General features: G+C 43.7%; 3 protein-coding genes and 1 pseudogene across 8 annotated transcripts; 3 read left to right on the forward strand and 1 right to left on the reverse strand.

Moving 5' to 3' along the window:
* Positions 1-1590: 1590 nt before the first annotated feature.
* LOC118367845 (trypsin-3-like) lies at positions 1591-2875 on the reverse strand (annotated as a pseudogene).
* Positions 1884-6827, forward strand: LOC118367656 (trypsin-like). Of its 2 annotated transcripts, XM_052494701.1 has the most exons (5): positions 1884-1969; positions 4240-4298; positions 5363-5533; positions 5953-6082; positions 6232-6827. In XM_052494701.1, exons 2-5 carry the CDS (start codon positions 4289-4291, stop codon positions 6341-6343), a joined length of 423 nt encoding a protein of 140 aa, XP_052350661.1. In that variant the 5' UTR covers positions 1884-1969; positions 4240-4288; the 3' UTR covers positions 6344-6827. The 2 variants fall into 2 exon arrangements, 1 of the variants encoding a protein (XP_052350661.1); XR_008090580.1 differs by lacking the exon at positions 1884-1969 and having other exon boundaries at positions 2832-4302; positions 5363-5815.
* A 1320-nt stretch (positions 6828-8147) lies between these two features.
* LOC118367819 (uncharacterized) lies at positions 8148-13481 on the forward strand. 5 transcript variants are annotated; one of them, XM_035751494.2, is made up of 5 exons: positions 8153-8486; positions 8769-8821; positions 9223-9487; positions 9658-10083; positions 10211-13481. In XM_035751494.2, the coding sequence occupies exons 3-5, from the start codon at positions 9232-9234 to the stop codon at positions 11092-11094; spliced, it is 1566 nt and encodes a 521-aa protein (XP_035607387.1). In that variant the 5' UTR covers positions 8153-8486; positions 8769-8821; positions 9223-9231; the 3' UTR covers positions 11095-13481. The 5 variants fall into 5 exon arrangements, with proteins under 5 accessions (XP_035607389.1, XP_035607387.1, XP_035607385.1 ...); XM_035751492.2 differs by having other exon boundaries at positions 8154-8486; positions 9131-9487; XM_035751496.2 differs by having other exon boundaries at positions 8148-8486; positions 8769-9487; positions 9685-10083.
* Positions 13482-13725: 244 nt separating this feature from the next.
* LOC118367658 (zinc finger protein 628-like) lies at positions 13726-20022 on the forward strand. The gene is made up of 2 exons (XM_035751254.2): positions 13726-14195; positions 14636-20022. The coding sequence occupies exons 1-2, from the start codon at positions 13802-13804 to the stop codon at positions 18559-18561; spliced, it is 4320 nt and encodes a 1439-aa protein (XP_035607147.2). The 5' UTR covers positions 13726-13801; the 3' UTR covers positions 18562-20022.
* The last annotated feature ends 4068 nt before the right edge of the window (positions 20023-24090 follow it).

The raw sequence follows: 24090 nt of genomic DNA on the forward strand, positions 1-24090 counted from the left end.
GGCATACATACTGTGTGCAGAGCTTGAGTTTCAAGTTTGTGGCAGGTAATTTTCACAATAAATGCACCATAATAAAAGCATTAAATGCATAATTGCATTTGTGGTCATTTTTGAGAATGGTGTTTTCCTGCTAATGGAACATTTGCGCTTATAGCATTCTGCCGTGTGCGCATTGCTGGGCTTATAATGTGAAGAAATAGCCTAACAGTTTATTAACCGGTTTATGCTAGAAATGGTATTAATTTGGGATCTATCGCATCCCACAAATGTCCCAGACTATGTTTGGAATATTTATTTCTCGCACAGAATAGAGTAGGTCAACTTTTGTACTACGGCGGATAGTCATTTGTTAGGCCTACTCATCTTGTTGGCTGACGAAAAGTAAATGCAGACAGTTCTTCCAATATCTTCTACATGTGCCTCGGAATTGGATAAGGATGTGTGCAGTTGTCTGTCTTCACTTGTAGCCTGTGAGAAAGACCCAATCACGTGAGTGAGAGGTGCTTCGACACGCAGCCGGGAGAAGGGAATTGTAATTATTGTATTCAGCCCAATGGCACAACGGTCACTGGCCGCAAAAAGCATTTTTAGGGGGCATTACAGCCATAGAAAGGGGATGCAGCTGGGGTTTTCAAGGCTCTTCAAATTGTGAATCAGACTGATGAAGTGTGTACAACCTATGCAAAAAAAAAAAAAAAAAAGTAGAGCTCATGCCTTTCATGTGACTTTTTTTCAAATCATCATTAGTTGCATCATGCAGCCAAGAATGTATTACAAATCAAAACACAACCCAAGTGAAGTTACATAACTCTAAATTAAGCATATAGGAGTATCTGTTTCTTTCTTAACCGCTCAACACAAAAATGTGCGCACTCCCTCAAATTGTTTGGAGAAAATATATTTTATTCAGCTATGTCCAATTGTATTCTTCATACTATAAAATAATGATACGGAATTCTAAGCAAATCTTGTCTGCTAAATGAACTGGTGTAGCCCACAGCCAGATCAGGGCCAAACATAACAAGAAAAATGCTATTCTGTTCTGAAATAGACTACATTTTCTTCAAATCATGTTTCTTTTGATCTGTCTAAAATAACGAATGCATTTATTATGATGGTGTAGGCTATACCTTTTAAAATGTAGATGTTCCAAAAGTCTGCTTCAGTGGCTTGTAGGCCATGTGTGGATGCCAGGAGATGCTCAATGTATTTATGTTCATTAACGTCTAATTATTGTGAGAACAGCAGATATTTGCTTGAGAATCACCGTCTTGACAAAATTTCATGACTGCCACAGCACTAGTTGCAACCAAGGACACACCATTTTTACACGCTACGCACTTCAGCACTCGGCTGTCCAGAGCTTGTGTGGCCTACCACTTCGCGGCTGAGCGGTTTTCGCTCCTAGACGTTTCCACTTCACAATAACAGCACAGTTGACCGGGGAAGCAGGGAAGAAATTTTACAAACTGACTTGTTGGAAAGTAGCATCCAATGACAGTGCTACCTTAAAAGTCACTGAGCTTTTCAGCAAGGCAATTATACTGCCAATGTTTGTCTATGGAGATTGCATGGCTGTGTACTCGCAGCAATGGGTGTAAATGAAATAGCCAAATCCACTCATTTGAATGGGTGTCCACATACTTTTGTATATATAGGGTATGTTCGTCTAGAACAGTTAGTGAAAAAATAACAGAAGACAGTGTTTAAAAGTAAAATATAATTTATTTTCTCATGACCGTTGTTGTTATCATGTATTTCTGTCTTGGAGAATATGTCTAGATCAATTAGTTGGAGGCCATGGTGCTGCTGATCCAGGATTTGTAGTTGCAGAACTTGGTGTAGACACCAGGCTTGTTCCTCTGGGCACAGCCGTAACCCCAGGACACAACACCCTGCAGATGACCATTGCACACCACGGGGCCACCGGAAGCTCCCTAATAGAGTGATGGGGAGACAGAAATTAAAGGTGAGCAGATTTGTTTCAGGGTATCAGTCAATCTAGGTTGAAGGATGGTTTTTGGAAATTCTAGAATCGTATTTTCATTAACTCTCTTAATGGATCAGTGGAAGTGCTTCAACTCTGCTTACCTGGCAAGAGTCCTTGCCTCCCTCCATGAAGCCAGCACAGAACATGTTGGAGGTGATCTGTCCAGGATAGGCGCTGTTGCAGCTGCTGCTGCTCAGGATGGGGAGATCCAGGCACCTCAGAGTGTCAGGGTAGTTGCCTAGAGACCGGCAGAAGAGGATTAGTCTCTCGATCATTCTCTCTTTGGTTCTGAGTGGTCAGAGATATAATTTATCATCAGTTTGAGAAACAATGAATACCAAAAGTCTTTGTGGGCATATTGTTAATGCTACTCACTGCTGCTGCCGGATAGGTTGCACCAGCCAGAGACCAGACAGCGGGTGCCAGAGCTGGCACAGCTGGAGGGCAGAGCCACAGTGCTCACATAGCTGTTCCATGGAGGCGGGCCTGCTCAGCTTGATCAGCATGATGTCGTTGTCCAGGTTGCGGCTGTTGTAACTGGGGTGCATGATGACCTTTACTGAGTCGATGAACTGCTCAGTGCCCTCGTTGACGGTAATGTCGTGCTCACCCAGACGCACCTGCATGCGGCTGAGGAGAGAGAGGGGAGGGTTAATCAGATGTACTCAGACAAATACAGATTCATGTCAAACATACTGTAGATGGCTTCGGTAAATGTTTTTGAAGAAAGTTTCATCAGTCACATATGACTTGTAGCAGTGAGCAGCAGACACCACCCACGTGCTGGAGATCAGGGAGCCACCACAGAAGTGGTAGCCAGACTGCAGTGATACCTGGTAGGATGCAGAGTTCTTTCTGCACTCATACCCTCCGACAATCTTATCATCCTCAATGGGGGCAGCGACTGAGTGGGATGTAAAGGATAAATCTTTGTAAAGAAAAAGGTAAAATGTACCAAACTTTTCAAACGGTGTATAGTTATAGCTTATAGTATAGTTATATATGTATAGTTATAGCTTAATCCAGTTTATTTTCATGCCGTCGCCAAGATTTTGGCCCACTTATTCTTTCCTGTTGAAGAAACCGGTACTCACATGCCACAGCAAACAGAGCGAGAAGAATAATGACCTTCATGGTTGTCTGTTTTTGCCTCGGCACTGAGGGCATACATGTATACATTTCCATCGGTACCTGTCAAACAGTAACGTGGGAACAGACATATGGCTAACGAGGCTCCTCAACTGAGGATGTCTGCTAAACAGCATTACCTTACATCCCTATGTAACTTCCTAGAATGTTTAACTGAATAGACATTTTCCCTTTTTTTGACTCCTCATTGAAGCAATATAGAAATGTATATTCATACAGTGCTTGGTTTTGTGTTACATACTTTCTCCAAAATAGATTCACTATGAGGCCACAAGGGGGAGTTTCATGACCTAGCATTTGAAGTAAGCCTGGCATTTTGCAACTGGTTTCGAGTATTGTGTGTCTAAGGGTTCCTCGGCTTCATTTATCAATATAGCCTGTTTCTTTGATATAAAAAACAGTATAACAACATGGATTGTATAACAACATTAATCATATGATCCTGATATCTAATTGTTGTAATGTAATATATTTTTGTTCCTTTATTGGTTTATTCACCTCAGAAATACCTATAGATGCGGTACAGTATCATAGATGCTGTTACAAATACAGCAGAATGTCACTCAACATTTGTACATTTTCAGAATGTATTTGATTGGATATAAATTCATGAAAGGCTTTTCTTTTTCAATATTCAGGGACAGGAAATTATTTTTAGATTGTGACTATAATTAATATAAATTAAATAGAATAATGTAATGCTCTATTATGCATTAGTACTTTTTCTTTGCATCATTACAGGAAAAACATGTCAGACATGACAAAAATAAACATAACACGGTTAATATGTTTGGTACAATGTGAACACAAATATAATAGATGTTTAGTCTGGACATGAACAGTTGGTACTGTTTGCTCAGTGAGATTATGATGTCATGGGAATTGTTTCGGTCTTGCAGATGGTGTGTGACCTGTAGGTGTGTTTGCGAGCGTTTATCTGAGGCATGTACCAAGTTGAGCTACTGATCAGGTCATTTCTCGCCAATCCAGTGCCACCGTTCACTACACCCGAGATCATTCCAGTTTTTCTCTTGGTCATTGAAGGTGTTAACCTCTGGTCTGCTCCGCTCTTTAGACAGTTCTGTCTGCTCTCATTTCAGGATTCAGTCCCGTCAGAGATGTAGTACAAACTGGAACCAAACTTCTTCCATGCTTCAAGGCAGGTTTGATTCAGCATATTGTACCTTCTCTTTAGATCGGCCTTTTCTTTATCCATGTTTTTGTTTTGGACCTGTAGCTCGTCTCTCTGTTCAGTCAGGTTGTTGTTGCTGGGTCTATAAACTAACAACCTCTCCTCCAAACGGACAGTGACTCCATTATAGTAGACAAACAGCACCATGATCCCAGCCAGTAGGAGAAGGCACAGCAGGCCCAGACACGCTGCAGCAACTCTGGAACATCTCCCCATCGAGCCCTGAGCCGTAGTTACTTTCTCCAGGTCTACTCTTTGGTGTGGTGTCTTCTGTCTTGGTAGCGGAATCATGTCCTTTCAGTGTCTCTGCACTGACATATGACTGTAGTCCACTCATCAGAATCACCGTCTCGTTCCTCCCTTTTAATGCATTTTGTGTTGTCAATGATACACTCAGACATCGTCATGTTCTTTTCCTCCGTCATTCCAATTCAACTATTACATACACTGTATTCTAATATGTCTCTGTGCTGCTCTGTGACTGCACTGTGCTGGGTTTAAGACCCTAGGGAACAGGGAGGCATTTTTTTTTTTTTTTACACCTGTGAGAAAGGAAATGACAACAGAACCACCCACCATGCAATTGTTAAGTGTTACAAAATATACAACTAAGCTTCCACCTAAGTTGTGTGTATGAAAATAATAAGAAAAATGCAGATGCTTGTCACTTCAGGTGGACATACTTCTTTCCCAGGTAGGGTAATGTCTGAGCGTCAGATATAGGCCTACTGTTCACAGAAGTGCAAATCCTTGAGAAGATCAGATAATGTGGCCGGTGGAGTGGGTATATAACAGTTTGTCTTCATGATTGAGTCCTGTGTAGCAACCAAAAAACACAATCATGAAGTACATTATTCTCCTGGCTGTTAGTCGTTGCGTGTCAGTCCTTGCTTTACTCGTTGAGAGAAATTGTTTAAGTTCACATTGGTGTCCATCCTGTAATAATACGCAGTGAATATTTACTGAACACAGGCACTTAAGTGTTGTATTTCCATGCAATTTCACACTGATTCCTTCTGTCTGTATTTCAGTCGCTGTCCTCATTGAGGATAACAAGATTTTCGGAGGGTATGAGTGCAGAAAGAACTCTGCATCCTACCAGGCATCACTGCAATCCCTGATCTCTAGCACATGGGTGGTGTCTGCTGCTCACTGCTACAAGTCATATGTGACTGATGAAACTTTCTTCAAAAACATTGACAGTATGTTTGACATTAAACCTGTTTTGTACATCTGATTAACCCTCCCCAGCCACATTCAGGTGTGTCTACGTGGCCACACAACATTGTTGTCAACGAGGGCACTGAGCAGTTCGACTCAGGGAAGGTCATCATGCACCCCAGTTACAACAGCTGCAACCTGGACAACGACGTCAAGCTGAGCAAACCCACCTCCCTGAACAGCTACATGTGCACTGTGGTCATGCCCTGCAGCTGTGCCAGCTCTGGCACCTGCTGGCTGGGGCAACCTACCCAGCAGAGGCTGTGGGTAGCATCAACAATATGTTCACAAATACTTTTAGTATTCGTTGTTTATCAAACTGATTCCAAATGATATCACTGACCACTCAGAACCAAAGGGAGAATGTTTGATATACTAATCCTGTTTTGCTTCTCTCTAGCCTTCTACCCCGACCAACTGTTCTGCCTGGATCTCTCCATCCTGAGCAGCGGCAACAGCACCTACCATGGACAGATCACCTACACATGTTCTGTGCTGGCTTCGTGGATGGAGGCAAGGACTCTTGCCAGGTAACCTGAGTTGAATTCATAGCACACCTTTCTACAGTTGTCCTTTTCTTTTGTTAAACGCTCTCATCTGTAGTGATTAACCAGCTTCAAACCAATATTGAAAGATGCACCTCTAACCACCTTTCACTTGCCCTTCTTCCTTCTTTCAGGGAGACCGTGATGGGCAATGGGCAGCTGCAGGATGCTGTGTCCTGGGGTTACAGTTGTGCCCAGACTAAGATCTGCAACTCCTGGATAAGCAGCACCATGTCCTCCAACTAATTGATTTAGACTGGAAGAGACAGAAACCCATGATAACTGGTATGAGAAAATAAAAACACCATTCTTTAAAGTGCATTACTATGAGTGCAATATGTGCTTTTAGGAAGGTATGAAACAGGTATCTGGCTCGTGCTTATTATGTCTAACTTGTAAAGCAAGAGTTGCAGACAACAGCTCAATCTGTTCAATGCCAATTGTGCACTGTTTCCTGGAAACTTAATGATATGAGAATGAACAACTGTCAGTGGAAATATGATAACACATGAACTAGCAACTGCAATAGACATGGGTAGAACATGCTTTGGTTTCTCTTCATAGGTTAATTCATGGAAATTACACAAATGTACTCTTTCAGTTGTACAGAAAACATTTTAAAATGTAGAATGTTGACAATATTCATACAATGAACCTAAATGTGAAGCATTCCAATTGTGTAGCTATTTAGCTAAGACAGATAATGAATAAAGGTTTGTGTTCGTTTGTCTGCTGACTTAAATTGGTGAACTTCAAATGGCAAATGCCTCTTCGATGAGGTTTAACAGCGGCTGGTATCCAATAAATGTTGCATTACCACCACCTACTAGACTGGAGTACAACTCCCTTATACTTTGCTTGAAAAAAATAAGTAAATACCCTACCATCTAACACTACACTCATAACACATCCATACTCTACTATTTAAATCTATTTAGTCTGACCTCAGGCCAAGAACCTGAAAGAATGGGACACCACCACTTAACACACCCTGTAACTCTGATGTCAAGTCTCACACACCAAAAGATCTCTGCAGCTGTCACAACCTCAACTTTCTGCGACTTATGTTCCATCCCTGCAGGACAGTTGATAACTGTTGCTAAAAAGCCAATCTTACTGAAACATATCACTTGTTGGCCTCTCTGTACTGGTACAGATTTACTACTCACACCACTCCTCTCAGGATCCCTCCCCCTTGACCCATCTTCCTCTACTTCACTGCCTCAGCATATGACAACTTCTGCACTCCTCTAACCCTGGAAACCTCAACCTGCCTCTCTCACACGGGCCATTTCTCATCCCCAGCTCCATGGGCACCCTTACAATTAACATATACCACTACTTTTCCCAATGCTACACATTCCTTTGTCTCATGCCCTTCTGCACACCTACAAACCTTCCTCCTACACACTGCTGACACATGGCCATAAGCTTGAGACCTGTAAGAAAGTAATTTATTCGGCACAAAAGGTCGTACAGGATAATATAATATCCTGTCACTTTGTCGGGCAAAGACATCAAAACTCAAAAGAACAGACAATGACTTCTGTTTCACCACTCCTGCCACCCTGTCTGCGTCACACCAAACAACAACCATCACAAACACTGGGAATCTTCCCCTTCTGTTGGTCAACTTGTACAGTTACTGCTACCCCAGTAATCATAACTTTCAATGGCGCCCATTTCTTGAGAGCAAATCACATTTCTTGCCTCCATTTGTTTAACACAGAGAGCCTTATCCCTCTGACCAGCAGAAACACAAACAATTATCACAAGACCAGTTCTGGTTACCCTCACTGATTCCACAGCACAAAACTTTGTTTTCAACCACCCTGAAACCACAAATGCTTCAGCCAAAAGGCAAGGGTCCACTTGTAACAAAAACGTCACTCCTAGTCCCAACTCATCTTTATTCTGACCCTCAGTGCAAGCCTCAGCCCCGAGAACTTCACCACACCTACCACCTCCGATGCTTCGACCTCATTAACTTCCCTTTCTCTTCCTGTCTTCAGCTCACTCTGCTTACACTTTCTAACATTCTTATTTAACAAACCATCTCCCTTTTTTCCGCCATTTTTAGCCGACTCAAGTTCACCCGCTTCCTTCCTCTCTCTTAGACCTCCTCTGCCCTCCAATCCCCCTTCGTATTCAAAGTATACGTCTCCTTATGCTAATACTGCACTTCTCCTGACATACATTTTGTTATTGCATTATAAGCAAATGCTTTACACATTCATATTCCTTTATCTAGCACTGGGAACATGTGACAGCGGAATAGTGACGTATATATTCAGCGACGCTCTACGGTTTGTGTACAATTTCAAGCTTGACGGGAGGGTTACGTTTAAGGACAATTGCATCAAATGTGTCTTTGTTTTATAATCGTGAGGTGAGTAAAATAAGATTTTATCCCACTAAGTGTATTGACATTTTCGAGATTAAAGCTAGCTAATTTGAAGCGAAGTGCCCTGCATTGCTATATCAGCATCACCAGTAATATATGCGGAATGCGCAACCATTGCGGATTTGGTGCAGAAAGAATGCGCATCGCTGCGACAAACGCAATTATAAAGGTGTTAGACAGCGTCATCATCAAGTTCAAACCTATATTGTAAATTATTTGTCAATTGTCTAACTATTTGGTAACGTATTATATTTATCTCTTTTGTAGAATTCCCTCGATCCTCTATTTACTCAAGTCTATCTGCACATCTCTGTTGATGGGTACTGTCATATAGTTGTTTTTGCACTAACATAAAGGAATTTAAATGATAGTTTTCAGAGAGAGTACATGTCTCTCTTGGCCAGCTTTTACAGTTGAATAACGTCTGCTCCAGGACTTTAGCTGTAGGCTACCTGGTATGAATTAATAATATATTATGCAAACTAATGCACATTACAGTGAATGTTGATCTCAGTATGTCCCTGCACAAGATGCTCTCCTAGCGCCCCTATTTATTTATGTGCCACTTAGTTGTAGCCTGTGAACATATGCCTTATGCTGCCCCCACTGAAAGATTAGTCCGTTGTCAGGCAGATATTGCTCGTCCCCAACAATGGTGTGGTACGGCCAGCCATCTGTCGCTGTGTGAATGGAACTGTCAGTTGGTCCGTCTGTAAACCAGGCCTGACTCATGACTGAGTACTACGAGGAGGGGGGCCTGCTGTACGAGCACTCGCCTCCCATGCACATCAAAGTGGAGTCTCCGGAGGGACCCTTCGGAGGGGGCGTCTCAGAGGACGGCTTTCCCAGGGAGGATGAGGACTCAGAAGGCAGCTGTGACCAAAGCAGTGGGCTGCCTGGTGGACTACCCTTCAACGTGGTGGTGGTGCATCCGAACATCATGACCCCTGGCATGTCCTCAGATGACCTCCTATCCATGGAACAGCGTAAGCTTTAGCCAACTTTTAGCTATTAAACGCATGTCTATTGTTCAATATTGATGCTTGCAGTGGTGCTCTGTACTGTTATGATAAATATGTTTTAACTATTACGTTTTTATGTTTCATCTCATATGACACATGTTAAACACCTATAGATCAACTCTGTCTTTCTTTAGACAGAGGTATTTCCTCTGTTTTGGCAGCAGGGGGTGCAGGCAAGAGGAAGAGTCGTTTTAGCGGTGCAGAGCTGGAGGTGCTGGTTTCTGAGGTGACGCGGTGTGAGGGAGAGCTTTTTGGTCCTGCTGGGAGGCTCCGGCGCAGGGAGAGAGAGAGGATCTGGGCAGGAATCCTGGAGCGGGTCAACGCTGTGTCCAGAGTCCCTCGCACCCTCCGCGAGGTCAAGAAGCGCTGGGACGACCTGAAGAGACGCAATGGAGGCAGGCTGGCAGACGCTAGGCACCGAACTTGTTACCTGCCATCTAATAGAGTGGCTTCCATGCTGGGACGGTCAGCTCAGGCAAGCCCCAGGCTTCACCAGGCCAGACAGAAGCAAAGCACCAGAGGGAAGGCCAGTTTCACGTGCTTCACTGATACAGAACCAGGTAAATCTGAACACTAACAATGAGGTAAAGCCTTAGATTCAAGCCTTGTAGGAACATTCAGATAATGCATATAAAAACAGATTTTTTTAAACCACTGCTTTCTACTATATCCTCTTGTTTATTGCAGTGGGTGGAGGTGAAGGGTCGGAGAGGGATGGCTTTGAGAAGGATGAGGATAGTGGTGAGCGGGAAGTGGAGGTGGGAGAGGCGGAATGCGAGGGGGCAGAGAGCAGTATGGAGGAAAAGCTGGGTTTAGGACTGGGAATAGGGCCTCCCCCTAACTCGGAACGCTGGCTGCCTCCTTCTCCCCTCTACAGCGCCCCTTTCCTCAATGGGACCCCTCAGCCTAGTCCCCAGCCCTCACTAGGGGCCCAGCAGGGACCCCTAGAGGCCCCTCCTCGTGGCTCATGGCTGGAGGACGAGCTCCGCGGCATGGGGGAGGCAGCTCTGCAGCTGGGGGATCGGGTGGAGCAGAGTCTTCGGGAGTTTGGGGAGGGATTCAGACGTGATATGAGAACATTAGTGGTCTCTCAAGAGGCACTGGCAACCAGCCTACAGCAAAACAATGTTCTCCTGCAAAGGCTGCTGGGAGTCTTAGAGGCACAGCAGCAGCAGCAGCAACAACAACAACAACCACCACAGCAGCAGCCACATCATTCCCAAAAACAAGAGCCACAACAGTCAACGCAGCAACCACAACAGTTACAGCAGCAGAAACCACAGCCTCAACAACTGATTCAGCAGCAGCAACAACAACAGATACAACAGCAACAACTGCTACTACAGCAACCCCAGCTGGTGCAGCAACAACAGATACAACCGCTACCACAGCAACCGCAACACCCCCAGAGTCCAAGTAATCAACCAACTTTAGCAGTTGCCCCTGTACAACCACCCCCAGATATTCTTGATGGTACCACCCGTCCAAATCTACCCGCAGTCATTAATGGAATTGTCCAACGGCCAAGGCGGGGGAGAATTGTTGATCATAGACGAAGAAGAAGGCGTTAGATAAAGAGATGTAAATAAGCTTTGATGTACTTTATTTATTTTCTCTTATACAATCTGATTTGAAATAATTGTGTCCCTCTAATTTCAACCAATGCTGAAAAAGTTGTGTTTTATGAGTACATTTGTTGTGTAAAGTGTTCAGACCCCTTGACTTTTTCCACATTTTGTTACGTTACAGTCTTATTCTAAAATGTATTAAATTAATGAATTTCCTCATCAATACACCATAGTGACAAAGTGAAAACAGGTTTTAATAAATGTTTACAATAATTTACATAAGTATTAAGACCCTTTGCTATGAGACTTGAAATTGAGATCAGGTGCATCCTTTTTCCATTGATCATCCTTGAGATGTTTCTACAACTTGGGAGTCCACTCTGGTAAATTAAGGTCCCAGAGTTGACAGTGCATGTAGGAGCAAAAACCAAGCCATGAGGTCCAAGCCATTGATGAAGGTGCTGCTATAGCTGAAGCTATAATGGAACAAGCACCTTCATCAACACGTTCCCTTCTTTCAGCCTGGGGTCTCTTTACTGCCCCACCGTCCTCTACAAGGTCGAAGGAATTGTCTATAGAGCTCCGAGACAGGATTGTGTCAAGGCACAGATCTGTGGAAGGGTACTACAAAATGTCTACAGCATTGAAGGTCCCCAAGAACACACTGGCCTCTACCATTTTTAAATGGAAGAAGTGGAACAATTTAATCTTCCTAGGGCTGGCCTCCAGGCCAAACTGAGCAACTGGAGAAGGGCCTTGGTCAGGGAGGTGACCAAGAACCCGATGGTCACTCTGGTAGAGTTCCTCTGTGGAGATGGGAGAACCTTCCAGAAGGACAACCATCTCTGCAGCACTCCACCAATCAGGCTTTATTGGTAGAGTGGCCAGACGGAAGCCACTCCTCAGTTAAAGGCACATGACAGCCTGCTTGGAGTTTGCCAAAAGGCACCTAAAGACTCTCAGACCATGAGAAACAAGATTCTCTGATCTGATGAAACTAAGGTTGAACTCATTGGCCTGAATGCCAAGCGTCACGTCTTGAGGAAACCTGGCACCATCCCTACTGTGACGCATGGTGGTGGCAGCATCATGCCGTGGGGACGTTTTTCAGCGGCAGGGACAGGGAGCCTAGTCAGATTGAGAGGAAGATGAACAGAGCAAAGTACAGAGAGATCCTTGATGAAAACCTGCTCCAGAGCACTCAGGAACTCAGATTGGGGAGACAGTTCACCTTTCAAAAGGACAATAACCCTAAGCACTCAGCCAAAACAATGCAGTAGTTGCTTCGGTACAAGTCTGTGAATATCCTTGAGTGGCCCAGCCAGAGCCCGGACTTGAACCTGATCGAACATCTCTGGAGTGACCGGAAAATAGCTGTGCAGTAATGCTCCCCAAATACAGGTGTGCCAAGCTTGTAGCGCCATACCCAAGAAGACTCGAGGCTGTAATCGCTGCCAAAGGTGTTTCAACAAAGTAAGTAGAGTGTGCTGAGTAAAGAGTCTAAATACATAGGGAAGTGTGATATTTTTTTTTTTTTTTACATTTGCAAACATTTCTAAAAACCTTGCTTTGTCATTATGGGGTAGCGTGTATAGATTGATGGAAGAAAAAAACAATGTAATACATTTTAGAATAAGGCTTTAACGTAACAAAAAGTCAAGGGGTCTGAATACTTTCCGAATGTACTGTATATATTATTTAAACTAAACACAGTAGGCTAATTGAAGGTTCAGCCCTGATCCATATATATTAGCATAATGTATTGGTTGGAAGTTGCTGCAATAGAACCAAGAAATGTCAGCGATTTCTGTTTTGTCCAAATCTTGTAGATAGACAATCAGCATTACGTTAACAGAAAGCACTTTGGAGTCTGCAGCAATCTATCATTCGAGCATATTAGTAAATGACCATTGAAATGTAATATACCAATGCATATGTACATGTTCTGATTGCTCGTCCAGTTGTATGATGCATATTAAACATGCATTGTGTGACAGGCTGGACATACACATGCAAATCTTAGAAAAAAGGTATTATACAATGTGTATTTAACATGTGATGATAAATTATTTTATAATTGGACTATAATGTTTAAGATATGGAAATGTTTCCCTGCATAGCTCTTAAATGAAAATCTGCATCAGTATGTATTTTGCTTCAGATTTCCTTTTTTTTGTGATGTTATCAATTTATTAAGCATTATATACAAGTATGATGTATGTGTTATCTTGCATGCAGTGTCTGATGTGTAGACAAAATGCAAGGGATCTGTAAAAAAAAAAAAGAAGCATTTGTGTACCTTTTTGCACAATTTATATACCTAAATATAGTTGAAGGGTCTGACTCTGTTCTGAAACATGTATTGACTAAAGATTAATAAAGGCAACCCTGAACTATATCTCGCCACAGCTCTTCAATAGCTCTTTATTCAGATCAGACAAGTGCTGATGGTGCAACCTGTTGACTGATGTGAGTGAATGCCCATGGATAAATGTAAAATGCATTGCTTTCTTTCAATACTCATGACAATCTGAAGTGGATAAACATAACATCACCTGCAGAATGCAGGGCAAGCGAAGACCTTTCACTTCACACCATCACACTCTAGCGGCCAGTAACATAATATACAATTCGTTTCGCTTTCTGCTTTCACGTTGAGGAAGAGGGGGCATAGAGAACCATCGTTGGAGGAGTGCTGCATGGGTAAAACATGGCTGCTGTGAATTCATCAGAGAGACGCCAGGGCGACCCCAAAGATGAGCTGGGGGACCCGGGGGGTGTAGCACAGAAATGCGAATCATTTGAGTATAAATCGACAGACCCCGATAACACTTTTGCTGTTGAAGAAGACAGAATTCCCGAGGGCTCCAATGAAAATAGAGAATCTAGTATTGTTACCGATGGGCTTGCTAGCCAGACTGAAAGTAGCATTGCGCTTCGAGCTAATGATAGATCAGAGATAGGTAATGAGTTGGTAGATTTAACATATTCTGAAGAAAATACCCACAACACCGATGTTTCCTACAACAAGCAGCGGCATTTCGATTGGTCTGAGACGGAGGACGAGGAAGACCGCACGGATGCAAAAGAGAATGGAAACGATGGTAAGTTTATGTTTGCTAGCTAGCGTTGACTATGTTTCTTTCTTCGAATAGCCTGCCTTATCAATATGAGCTATCTAAGCTCACCATCTATCTATTTAGGAAAACAGTCGTGTGCAAAAACAGACTGAAATGTACGGGGTATCCCTGGAAATATGCAGGATGCAGCATTGACTGTAAATGTGCTCATGGTCACTTTAATTGCCAAGATGCACTTAATGAGCTAGCTTTGTTATTGGCCAACCGTTTATCCAATAGAATATTGATCATGCAGGTGACTCAAAATAGTACCCTTTGATGTCATAAATGCCTTTTCATAATATTTGTGTGGAGATTGATTTGTGTAGTAGGCCTGTTTTCATATTTAGTCTCAAAACGTTTGTATTCATGCTTACTCATAAACGCTTCACAATGACAATGTTGTATTTCTTTTGAATTTATAGTTCATAATGGTGACATGGGGAGGACTCCTGAGGTGCAGCAGGATAAGATTACTGAAGATATCTCACATGCAGAGGATGTGGAAAAGGAAAAATCACATTCTGACGAGGAGATGGATATATCAAAAGACACAGGTGAAGAACAAGATTGTAATGGAGGAAAGGGGGCAGAGGAGGAAGAAGAAGAAGAAGAAGAAGAAGAAGAGGGAGGAGGAGAAGAGGAGCGAACAGTGAAAAGGAGGAAATGTAGTCTGGAGTGCAAAGACTGTGGGAAGAGGTTCACCCGTCGGGAGACATTCAACCTCCATCGTCACTTCCACGCTCACCAGGATGAACTGGCCTCACTCACCTGTAAGGAGTGTGGCCTTACCTTCCATCACCGCAGCAGCCTCATCAAGCACCGCAGTGAGCACCAACAGAAGGTTGAACAGCCTGTGGAGCGGAAGAGGAGAAGGAGCCCACAGGGAGCCCACAGGGAGTCCACAGGGAGCCCACAGGGAGTCCACGGGGAGGAGAGGCCTGGCTTCCAGTGTGACCACTGTGAAGAGACTTTCCCATCACTGAGCAAACTGAGGCTCCACACCTGCGACTGTGCCCCGGATAAGGCGTACCGCTGCCCCCTGTGCCGCAAAGAGTTCCGCATGAAGATCTCCATCACCAGCCACATGCAGACCCACTCCCTGAGCTCCCACCCCTTCCGCTGCCAGGAGTGCCACAAGAGCTTCTCTGACATATTTTCCCTGCGTGACCACCAGGGCTCCCATGCCTCCCTCAAGCCTTACGCGTGCCCCGAGTGTGGCATGGTGTTCAGGCACCGCTCTGTCATGGAGGACCACCGTCGTAAGCACACAGAGGACACACAAGGCCCCCACCGGTGCAACATCTGTGGGAAGCACTTCAAGTATTCCAGCCTCCTGCAACAGCACCAATACCTTCACACAGGTCAGAAACCCTTCCGCTGCCCAGACTGTGGCAAAACGTTTGCCTTAGCCCAGAACATGAAGGCGCACTGCCGCCAGCATAGACGGCACCCTCACGCCTGCTCTCTTTGCCCCCTCACTTTCCCCGACCAGGGCAGTCTACAGGCTCACGTGTCATGCCACGAGACAGTCGGGGGACTAGACAAGGAGAACACAAACCACGGGTTGGAGCCAAAACGTACATTCAACTGTCCCCTCTGTCCTCAGAACTTTCCTTCACCAGCTGACCTGAGGTCTCACATGCTGATCCATGAAGCGGAGCATGAGAGGATGGAGAACGGGGCGTGTAAAGACTGGGAAACAGACCGTTACACCTGTCCACACTGTCCTGCCACCTACTCTGACCAGTCTAATATGATGTCCCACCTGACAACTCACACGTCTGCCCGGGTCAGGGTAGAGAGGCAGGGTAATGGACTTGAAGTAGGGAGATCTGCTCCACTTAACACTGCCAACGTCCCAGGGAGGTGGCATAGGGAGGAGATGAGTAGTAAGCCTTTAAAGTGTCCAGACTGTGGCAAGTCGTTCCGTCACCGCTCTGTGTTAACGTTGCACATGCGTATTCATTCCAAGGACAAGCCTTACCAGTGTAGGGTGTGCAACAAGTCCTTCAGATTCAACAGCTATCTGCAGCAGCACATGATCATTCACACCGGGGAGAAACCATACAAGTGCCCAGACTGCAGCAAGGACTTTGCTTTCCTGCAGAACATGAGAACCCATCAGAGGCTGCACACACAGAAACCGTTCCGCTGCACAAAGTGCCGTAAGGGATACAGCGACGAGAATCAGCTTCAGCGCCATTTGCTGTCACACAACGGCGAAAAGCCCCACAAGTGCCACCTCTGTGAAAAGAGCTTTGGGCTGGCCTACCTGCTGCGGGACCATCTGAACACCCACACAGGCGAGAGGCCCCATCGCTGTCAGGAGTGCCACAAGACATTCCCTTGGCTCGGCAGCCTGCTGGTGCATCAGAAAATCCACGCTCGAAAGCGCCAGGGGTCGAGTCAGCCTTATTCTTTTCCAATGGCCATGAGGATAAGAGGCAGGGGTAGCAGGGGCCGGAGCGGAGGCAGGCTGGCATCAGGCTGGCCCAGGTTGGGTGGAATGGGGCGATCGGGTATGGACACGCCCCAACAAACACCTCCATATCAAGTCCCAATGTCAAGGAGTCCTGAGTGGCAGAGGAGGCCGGCCCAGCCACAGCCACCCATGTTTTCATCCCAGATGGATATGCAGCAGCCAGGGGAGACGTCTGCGAGAAGGCCTCCACCAGTCCACCAACAGTGGCGGGTGGAAGGTGGAGAACTGAGGCCTGTCCCACAGCCTAACCAGTCTCAACCGTCTCAGGATCCTGAAAGACAACCAGTGCATGTTCAACAGCAGCCATCTCCACAAACACAACCACAGCAGGTACAACAGTCTCCACTGGTACAACAACAAGTACAGTTACAGCTACAGCTACAGCCACATCTACATCCGCAGCTGCGCCAACAGCAGGTTCAGCATCATCTACAGTCTCCGCTGATCCAACAGCAATTACAGTGGCAGCAACCAGGTGGACAGCTCCAGCCCCAGCTAGTACCACAACAGCAGTGGCAGCCTGACAGACAGTTGCTCCAGCAAAAGCTGCCCTGGTTACCAGATGCTCAGCCCCGGCCCACCCCACCACAGCAACCCCAGCAGTGGCACTCAGATGGCCTGCCTCGGCCACCCCCACAGCAGAGGAGTTCAGGCAGGGCAGAGGCACCTACAACATCACAGCCTGGCCTAAGTGCATCTCAGAGCCTAGAAACCCCTCCTCCAGGAGAAAGTGTAGGGACTATGCCCTTGGGTAACAAAACACCCCCAGTGGCCAGGCCACAGAACCCCAGCCCATTAGCTGTGAGTGAGCAGGAGCAACACAGGCAACAGCCGAAGCCCATGAGCTGGGGTAACACACCCACTACACCACCAGTCCCCACACTGAGCTCTGTTCAGCTTGACTTTCCTGGGTCCCCCATTTACATGGATGGGGCTGCTTTGTGGGGTGGGCTGAGGACCTCTCCAGCAGTGCCACCATCCCAGAGCACATCAAACAAACTGGGCCAAGAGCTTAACCTGCCAAGATGGTCGAGCGTCTCAGTGCCAATGCACAAAGCTGTTAATGAATCATCCACACCTCCTAGAAAAGAGGACACTAGAGTTTGGGACTTTAATGCACCTCTGGTAATGTCCCCAACTGTTAGTTCATCAGAGAAAGCTGGGAGTGGGCGTGAGCAGCAGAAACAGTGGTCTCCAGCTCTACTCGGTACATCCTCCTCAGCTCAGATGAGCCACAGCTCTGTCATGTCAATTTCAAGCCCTCCAACTCATGGGATTGTAGGTAGTCCCTGGGATTTCAAAGGATCCCCCTCAAACAAATCAGGCCTTAGCCAGGAGTTAGAGCAGCAGCAGCAAAAACATCTATCCTCCAGCTGGACCAATGTACCCACATCCACCCAGAACGTTCCCATCTCCATTCAATATGACCCACAACGTTTCACTCATGGGGTGGGACCCACTGTGTGGGGTTTCCAAACCACTCCAGCTGGCCCTCAGCAGCAGCCAATGGTAACAGGCACTCAAATCATCATAAATCAGACCTCTCCTTTCTTCTCTCCTCTCCCTCCGCTCCCTCCTCTTCGTTTGCCTGGCTCACACCCTCTTCACTCTGTAGCAGTCGGCTCTCTACCAAGGCCTCCACACCCAAACATTTTCTTCACACCACAGGCGGTCATGAGTGAGAGGCCACACATGACACAGACCCTGTCGCTACCTCAGCTCGCCCCACGGCCTGTTCCTCACAAACTGGGCCGTTTGCCTTACGCCCCAGACCGCCTTCTCCAGTGCATGATCTGTGGCTGCTCTCTACCCCGGGAGTTAGACTTGCAAATGCACTACATGCAGCATGCACAGGGAGAGATTTGACACTGGCAAAGAGTGCATCTACCACTCTGTTTTTCCAAATGTTTTTAATGTACATTTATTGTATAACTATAGCAATTTAGCCCTGTTTTGTGTCCATTTTGGACATTGTCCATGTTGTTGATCTCTCACTCTATAAGAAAGGATCAGATCATCTCAAAAAGTGTATAGTTTGTTAACTTGATCAATCACTGTTGTCAGTTTTTTGTGTTCACAGCTTTGCCTTGAACTGCAAAGAACTTAGAAATATGACTGTGTAAAGGATTTCTTGGCCAGTACCATCATATTTACTGTGTTGTAAACATACCAAGGATTTACACTCTGTGGCCAGTTTATTAGGTACACCACCCTGTTCACAAAAATATTTCGCTCCTATAGACAGTGAGCCACGTGGCCTTGGCTTGCTATATAAAGCGAGGCACCGAAGCATTCAGTTACTATTCGATTGAATGTTGGCATGGGTGAAACGAGACCTAAGCAACGTTGAGCGTATTATGATCGTTGGTGCCAGGTGTGCCGGTTACAGTATCTCAGACCTCCTGGGTTTTTCACACAGGACAGTGTCTTGGGTTTACTGAGAATGTTTTTGTTTTTCGCCCCAGTCAGTGGTACTAGATGGGTGAACCTTAAACTGGCCTTAAACTGTGTATGTGTATGTCAACTTATGGATTTTTGTTAGTTTTTCTTTCTGTGTACACTGCTGTCTTTGTTACACCATTTTCAAGTTTATTCCTCAAACAAGTGGTTTTCACCTGTGTTGCACTGTATATTTGTGCCTTTATTGTTTCAAAACACTCTGCATGTTCTTTCTGCTCTCTCTTAATGTTGTAGTGGGTGTTATTCAAATTGTCAGGTCTCTGAATAATGAGTAATTTGTATGAGTAATTTCTTATTCTGTCTTCATTTGGGTGAACATGTATCTTGTTTTGGTGCTAGAGTTATGAAATTAGGGTTATTGGGAGGAGCACACATTTTATGCAAACAGTGTGGCATGGATTAGTATACAAATTAATTTATTGCATTAAAGTTAATAACTAATAACTAACTTTACCTGTTGGGTTTGTGATATTGTATCAACAACATGACAATGTTGCCAGAAGATACGCTTGTTTACACTGAGCTGCACGGGGGTCGGAGAGCAATCATGGTTACATTAATTTACTGTGGAGCAGACACGAGATACGGGTCGGAAAACGTACCTCAATCCAAGGATGGGATATGCCACTGAATGCCAAATGTTACCTTTATCCAGATTGTACATATCTTGCGCCGGCTCCACGGTGTCTCAATGTAACCATGTTTTCGTTCAGACACCAGTACAGCTCAGTGTAAATCAATGTAATGGTAGGGTCGTTATCTTCTAGCAAAACATAATGTAACATATTTGACGTTTTACTACATCTGTGCATTAGCAGTAGTTTTAAATATGTAAATACCTGTTAATAAAAATACATTGGGAAAGAATGCCCTATTGTCGTCTGTATTCAATAAAACACAATGACATAATAGTCCTGCAGTAATGAAAACAGTCTACCAAATCAATGTTTCTATATCCGTTACATTGCATGTTGAGAACTAATGGTTGGGTCTATTAGTGCTTGGAATTCAAGACGAATGGGAACTTGGAAAAAATGAGGTCAAATCATGACGTCAGTCAGGTCGTAAAGTCGGAGCGCGAGAAAGAGGCAAGGAACAACAGCAAAACGATTCAAGACCAAGGGGTATCATCATCCTCTTCACTGCCAGACTCTACAGGGATTCTGTCTGGAAAGCTGCTAGGAAGAACGCTTCCTTCAGAGCCATGGTATGCGTTTCGCCGAGCATCTCAGCCCGGATGACATAGAGAGAAGGAACAGGTTGTGGCCAACGGTCAAGATAGCACGAAATGAGGGAAAGGCTGCTTACTTCGTCGGAGGACGAGGCTTCATCAACGGTTCAGAAATCTATATTCCTCCCTAAAAACTCACCAGAAGGAACAGGTTGATGGTTTCAGCCATGGTATTCTCATTTTGCTTATATTGTTTACCTAACAAGCATCAGGTGACTATTTTTCAGAATACTCAGGTACCTCAGTAATGTATTAGTTTGTTCTTGTATGACCAGAAGTCCTATTTTGTTTAGTAACTTACGAAGAAGACTGAAAGGTGTATTTATTTTGTATGTATACAGTAACTAAGATAGTGTTTTAAAGGGCATACAGGTCTGCTCTGACTTTACACAGTTATTGTTCTATTTAGTTATTAATACTAATTTCCAAGTGACAAAGGTCTTCGGAACGTTTATATGTAAAACATGTTTTACTCAATTTTTTCATGATCAGTTTTCATATGCACTTAAAATAGTAGGTACCCTTTTATTTAAATTATTCATTTGTATTTTATTTCTCAGAATACTTCCTGATTACACTAAAGAGGGTTTTTATTCTCTCTTACTACAAGAACCCTTGGTTTGGTCTTGAACATAATGTTCAGTTGAGTTTAATTTCAAAGACGGATAACGTCTAGCTCAATGTTCATGGAATAAGCTATTTTCACTTTAAATTTACGTAAATGGTGCTCGGTTCCTTATCGTTTACGTTCACTGCTCCTACGTCTGACTCATCCTACTACAGTTTATACTTTTATATAATCTTTGTTGTTTTGTCTTTGTCTATCGTTTCTCTTAATGCTAGGGGTTACCAAACAATGTGAAGCGCAAGGCCTTATTTTTATTTGCTAAACTATTTCGAACAGATTTTTGCTATTTTCAGGACTCTCACTCAATTTCGGCTGATGCCAATTTCTGGAGGTCACAGTGGGGCAACGATATTTGGCTTTCCCATGGATCTGAACGCTCCGCTGGTGTCACTACAATGAAAAATGCCTTTTGGAGGTAATATTCTACACTCGGAATGTGACCCCTTTGGTCACTTTATTTGTCTTGTGATCAATGACATTACGCTCATTACTGTAAACTTCTACGGGTACAACACCAAACATGAGAATGATTAGTTGCTTGAATCTATAGAGAAACATATACTTCATTGGTTATCTAAATTTCCCAATTCGTTATTATTGATAGGAGGGGAATTTAACATTACTATAGATAATTCAACTGATAGATGGCCCCCAGGTAGGCCAACCAATCAGAATTTGGGTTTAATACTTTTTATGGAAAAGTTTGATCTTACTGATATCAATCAATCAATCAATCAAATTTTATTTATATAGCCCTTCGTACATCAGCTGATATCTCAAAGTGCTGTACAGAAACCCAGCCTAAAACCCCAAACAGCAAGCAATGCAGGTGTAGAAGCATGGTGGCTAGGAAAAACTCCCTAGAAAGGCCAAAACCTAGGAAGAAACCTAGAGAGGAACCAGGCTATGTGGGGTGGCCAGTCCTCTTCTGGCTGTGCCGGGTGGAGATTATAACAGAACATGGCCAAGATGTTCAAATGTTCATAAATGACCAGCATGGTCGAATAATAACAAGGCAGAACAGTTGAAACTGGAGCAGCAGCACAGTCAGGTGGACTGGGGACAGCAAGGATGGAGAGAGAGGTTTTCGGCCGACAGATCGCTCACTTGGAGTAACAAAACAGATCGCTCACTTGGAGTAACAAAATAGGTTCCAGACAATCCAGAATAGATTTTTGGCTTAAATCCAAATGTATTGATAGTGAGTGTTACTACAAATATTTGTACTACTCCCCTCACAGACCATAGGGCCATTTACATTGATTTCAAAATATTTACCTGATACTAACCCTGGTAGAGCATCCTACTGGAAGCTAAATAGCTCATTATTAAATAATGGTATAGTTACATTTGAGGTTAAAGATCTGCTCTCACACTTTTGGGAAAGGGCTTGTGAAGAAAAATCTTATTGCAAGAACTGGGACCTCTTTAAATTTGAGGTGTTCAAATACCTTAGAAAATATGGTAGTAATCTTGCTAAGACTAGAAGAGCTGAGGAGGAAATTGTGATCATTAAGATAACTTCCCCAGTCGGCCTCTCGGGGGAGGAGAAGATGGAACTGATTGAGTTACAAAATAAACTGGATAATATGTATAGATTAAAAGCAAAAGGAGCCTTTATTAGATCTAGGAAAAAAATTGATTGAGGAGAGAGAACAGAATTCATCCTATTTCTTTAGACTTTAGAAATGTCACTCTAAAAATAACACTATCCATAAGTTAAACATTGATGGTGTTATTACAGATGACCAAAAAGTAATCTCCAAATACTGTAGCAATTTGTACTGAAAATGTTATAGCTCTACGTACTGTCAGGAATCCACAGATATGTTTTTTAACTCACTGAATAATGTTCACTCTATCAGTGATATAGAATCTAAACAGTGTGATGAACCCATCAAAGTGGAAGAGATTATAGAGTCTATCAAACATCTAAGAACAATAAATCACCAGGTGTTGATGGAATTACATCAGAATTTTACAAATTATTTTCTGAACAAGTAGCTCCCTTCCTATTTGAAGTCTTTTTTAGAGAGTATTAAAAACAATGTTCTCCCTCCTACAATGAGTCAGGGGTTAATAACACTGATACCTAAAGTCTAAAAACGAAGTGGTGCTCATCGATAACTGGCGTCCAACTTGTCTTCTTAATAATGACTATAAGATATTTGCCTTACTACTTGCAAAAATAATTAAAGACGTCCTGGATGCAATCATTGATGAAACACAGTCTGGCTTTATGAGAAACAGACATATTTCTAACAATATCAGACTAGTATTAGATATACTTGACTACTCAGACCTAATAACCGAGGATAGCTTCATATTATTTTTTAGATTTTTCTAAAGCATTTGACACAGTAGAGCATCAGTTCCTCTTCCACTCCCTTGAGAGACTTGGCTTTGGGGATTTTTTATGTAAGGCTATTAAGGCTTTCTATGCAAATGGTAACAGCACTATCAAATTGAAATATGGCACCTCACCTAGATTTGAGTTAAAGAGAGGAATTAGGCAAGGTTGTCCTATCTCTCCGTACCTGTTTTTATTAATCACCCAACTTCTTGCAAATTATTTAAATAATAGTCCTGTACAAGGTATTTCCATACGATACCTCACTTTTTCTGAAAGACGCTAACAAAATTCCCATATTGATCAATGTGATACAATCCTTTTCCAAAGCGTCTGGTCTATATCTTAACATTAATAAATGTGAACTCATAGCTGTCAAAGATTGTGTGGCACCTTCATATTATTGTATTCCAGTAAAAGAAGAACTTACATATTTAGGCATAACCATTACAAAGGATCAGAAGTCTAGAGGCTTACAAAATGTTAACCCTCTTATTAAAAACCCCCACAATAAGCTAAATCAATGGCTCCAGAGGGACTTATCTTTAAAAGGTAGAGTCCTAATAACCAAGGCTGAAGGTATCTCTAGACTAACATATGGCGCTCTATCTTTATATCTTGACAGTAAAATCAGCAAGGAGATAGACCAGATGCTTTTCAACTTTCTGTGGAGGAACAGTACCCATCACATGAGGAAAACTGTTGTAATGAACACTTATGAGAATG

Source organism: Oncorhynchus keta, chromosome 34 (genome assembly GCF_023373465.1).
Source record: "Oncorhynchus keta strain PuntledgeMale-10-30-2019 chromosome 34, Oket_V2, whole genome shotgun sequence".
In the NCBI taxonomy this organism is placed as follows: Eukaryota; Metazoa; Chordata; class Actinopteri; order Salmoniformes; family Salmonidae; genus Oncorhynchus; species Oncorhynchus keta.

Excerpts from the sequence above, each read along its gene's own strand:
- LOC118367819 (XM_035751494.2), top strand. The coding sequence starts at position 9,232 with ATGACTGAGTACTACGAGGAGGGGGGCCTGCTGTACGAGCACTCGCCT. Across the intron at positions 9,488-9,657 it reads CCTCCTATCCATGGAACAGC|ACAGAGGTATTTCCTCTGTT; the intron begins GTAAGCTTTAGC and ends GTCTTTCTTTAG. Across the intron at positions 10,084-10,210 it reads CTTCACTGATACAGAACCAG|TGGGTGGAGGTGAAGGGTCG; the intron begins GTAAATCTGAAC and ends TGTTTATTGCAG.
- LOC118367658 (XM_035751254.2), top strand. The coding sequence starts at position 13,802 with ATGGCTGCTGTGAATTCATCAGAGAGACGCCAGGGCGACCCCAAAGAT. Across the intron at positions 14,196-14,635 it reads AAAAGAGAATGGAAACGATG|TTCATAATGGTGACATGGGG; the intron begins GTAAGTTTATGT and ends TTGAATTTATAG.
- LOC118367656 (XM_052494701.1), top strand. Across the intron at positions 5,534-5,952 it reads TTTCTTCAAAAACATTGACA|CCTTCTACCCCGACCAACTG; the intron begins GTATGTTTGACA and ends GCTTCTCTCTAG. Across the intron at positions 6,083-6,231 it reads GAGGCAAGGACTCTTGCCAG|GGAGACCGTGATGGGCAATG; the intron begins GTAACCTGAGTT and ends TCCTTCTTTCAG.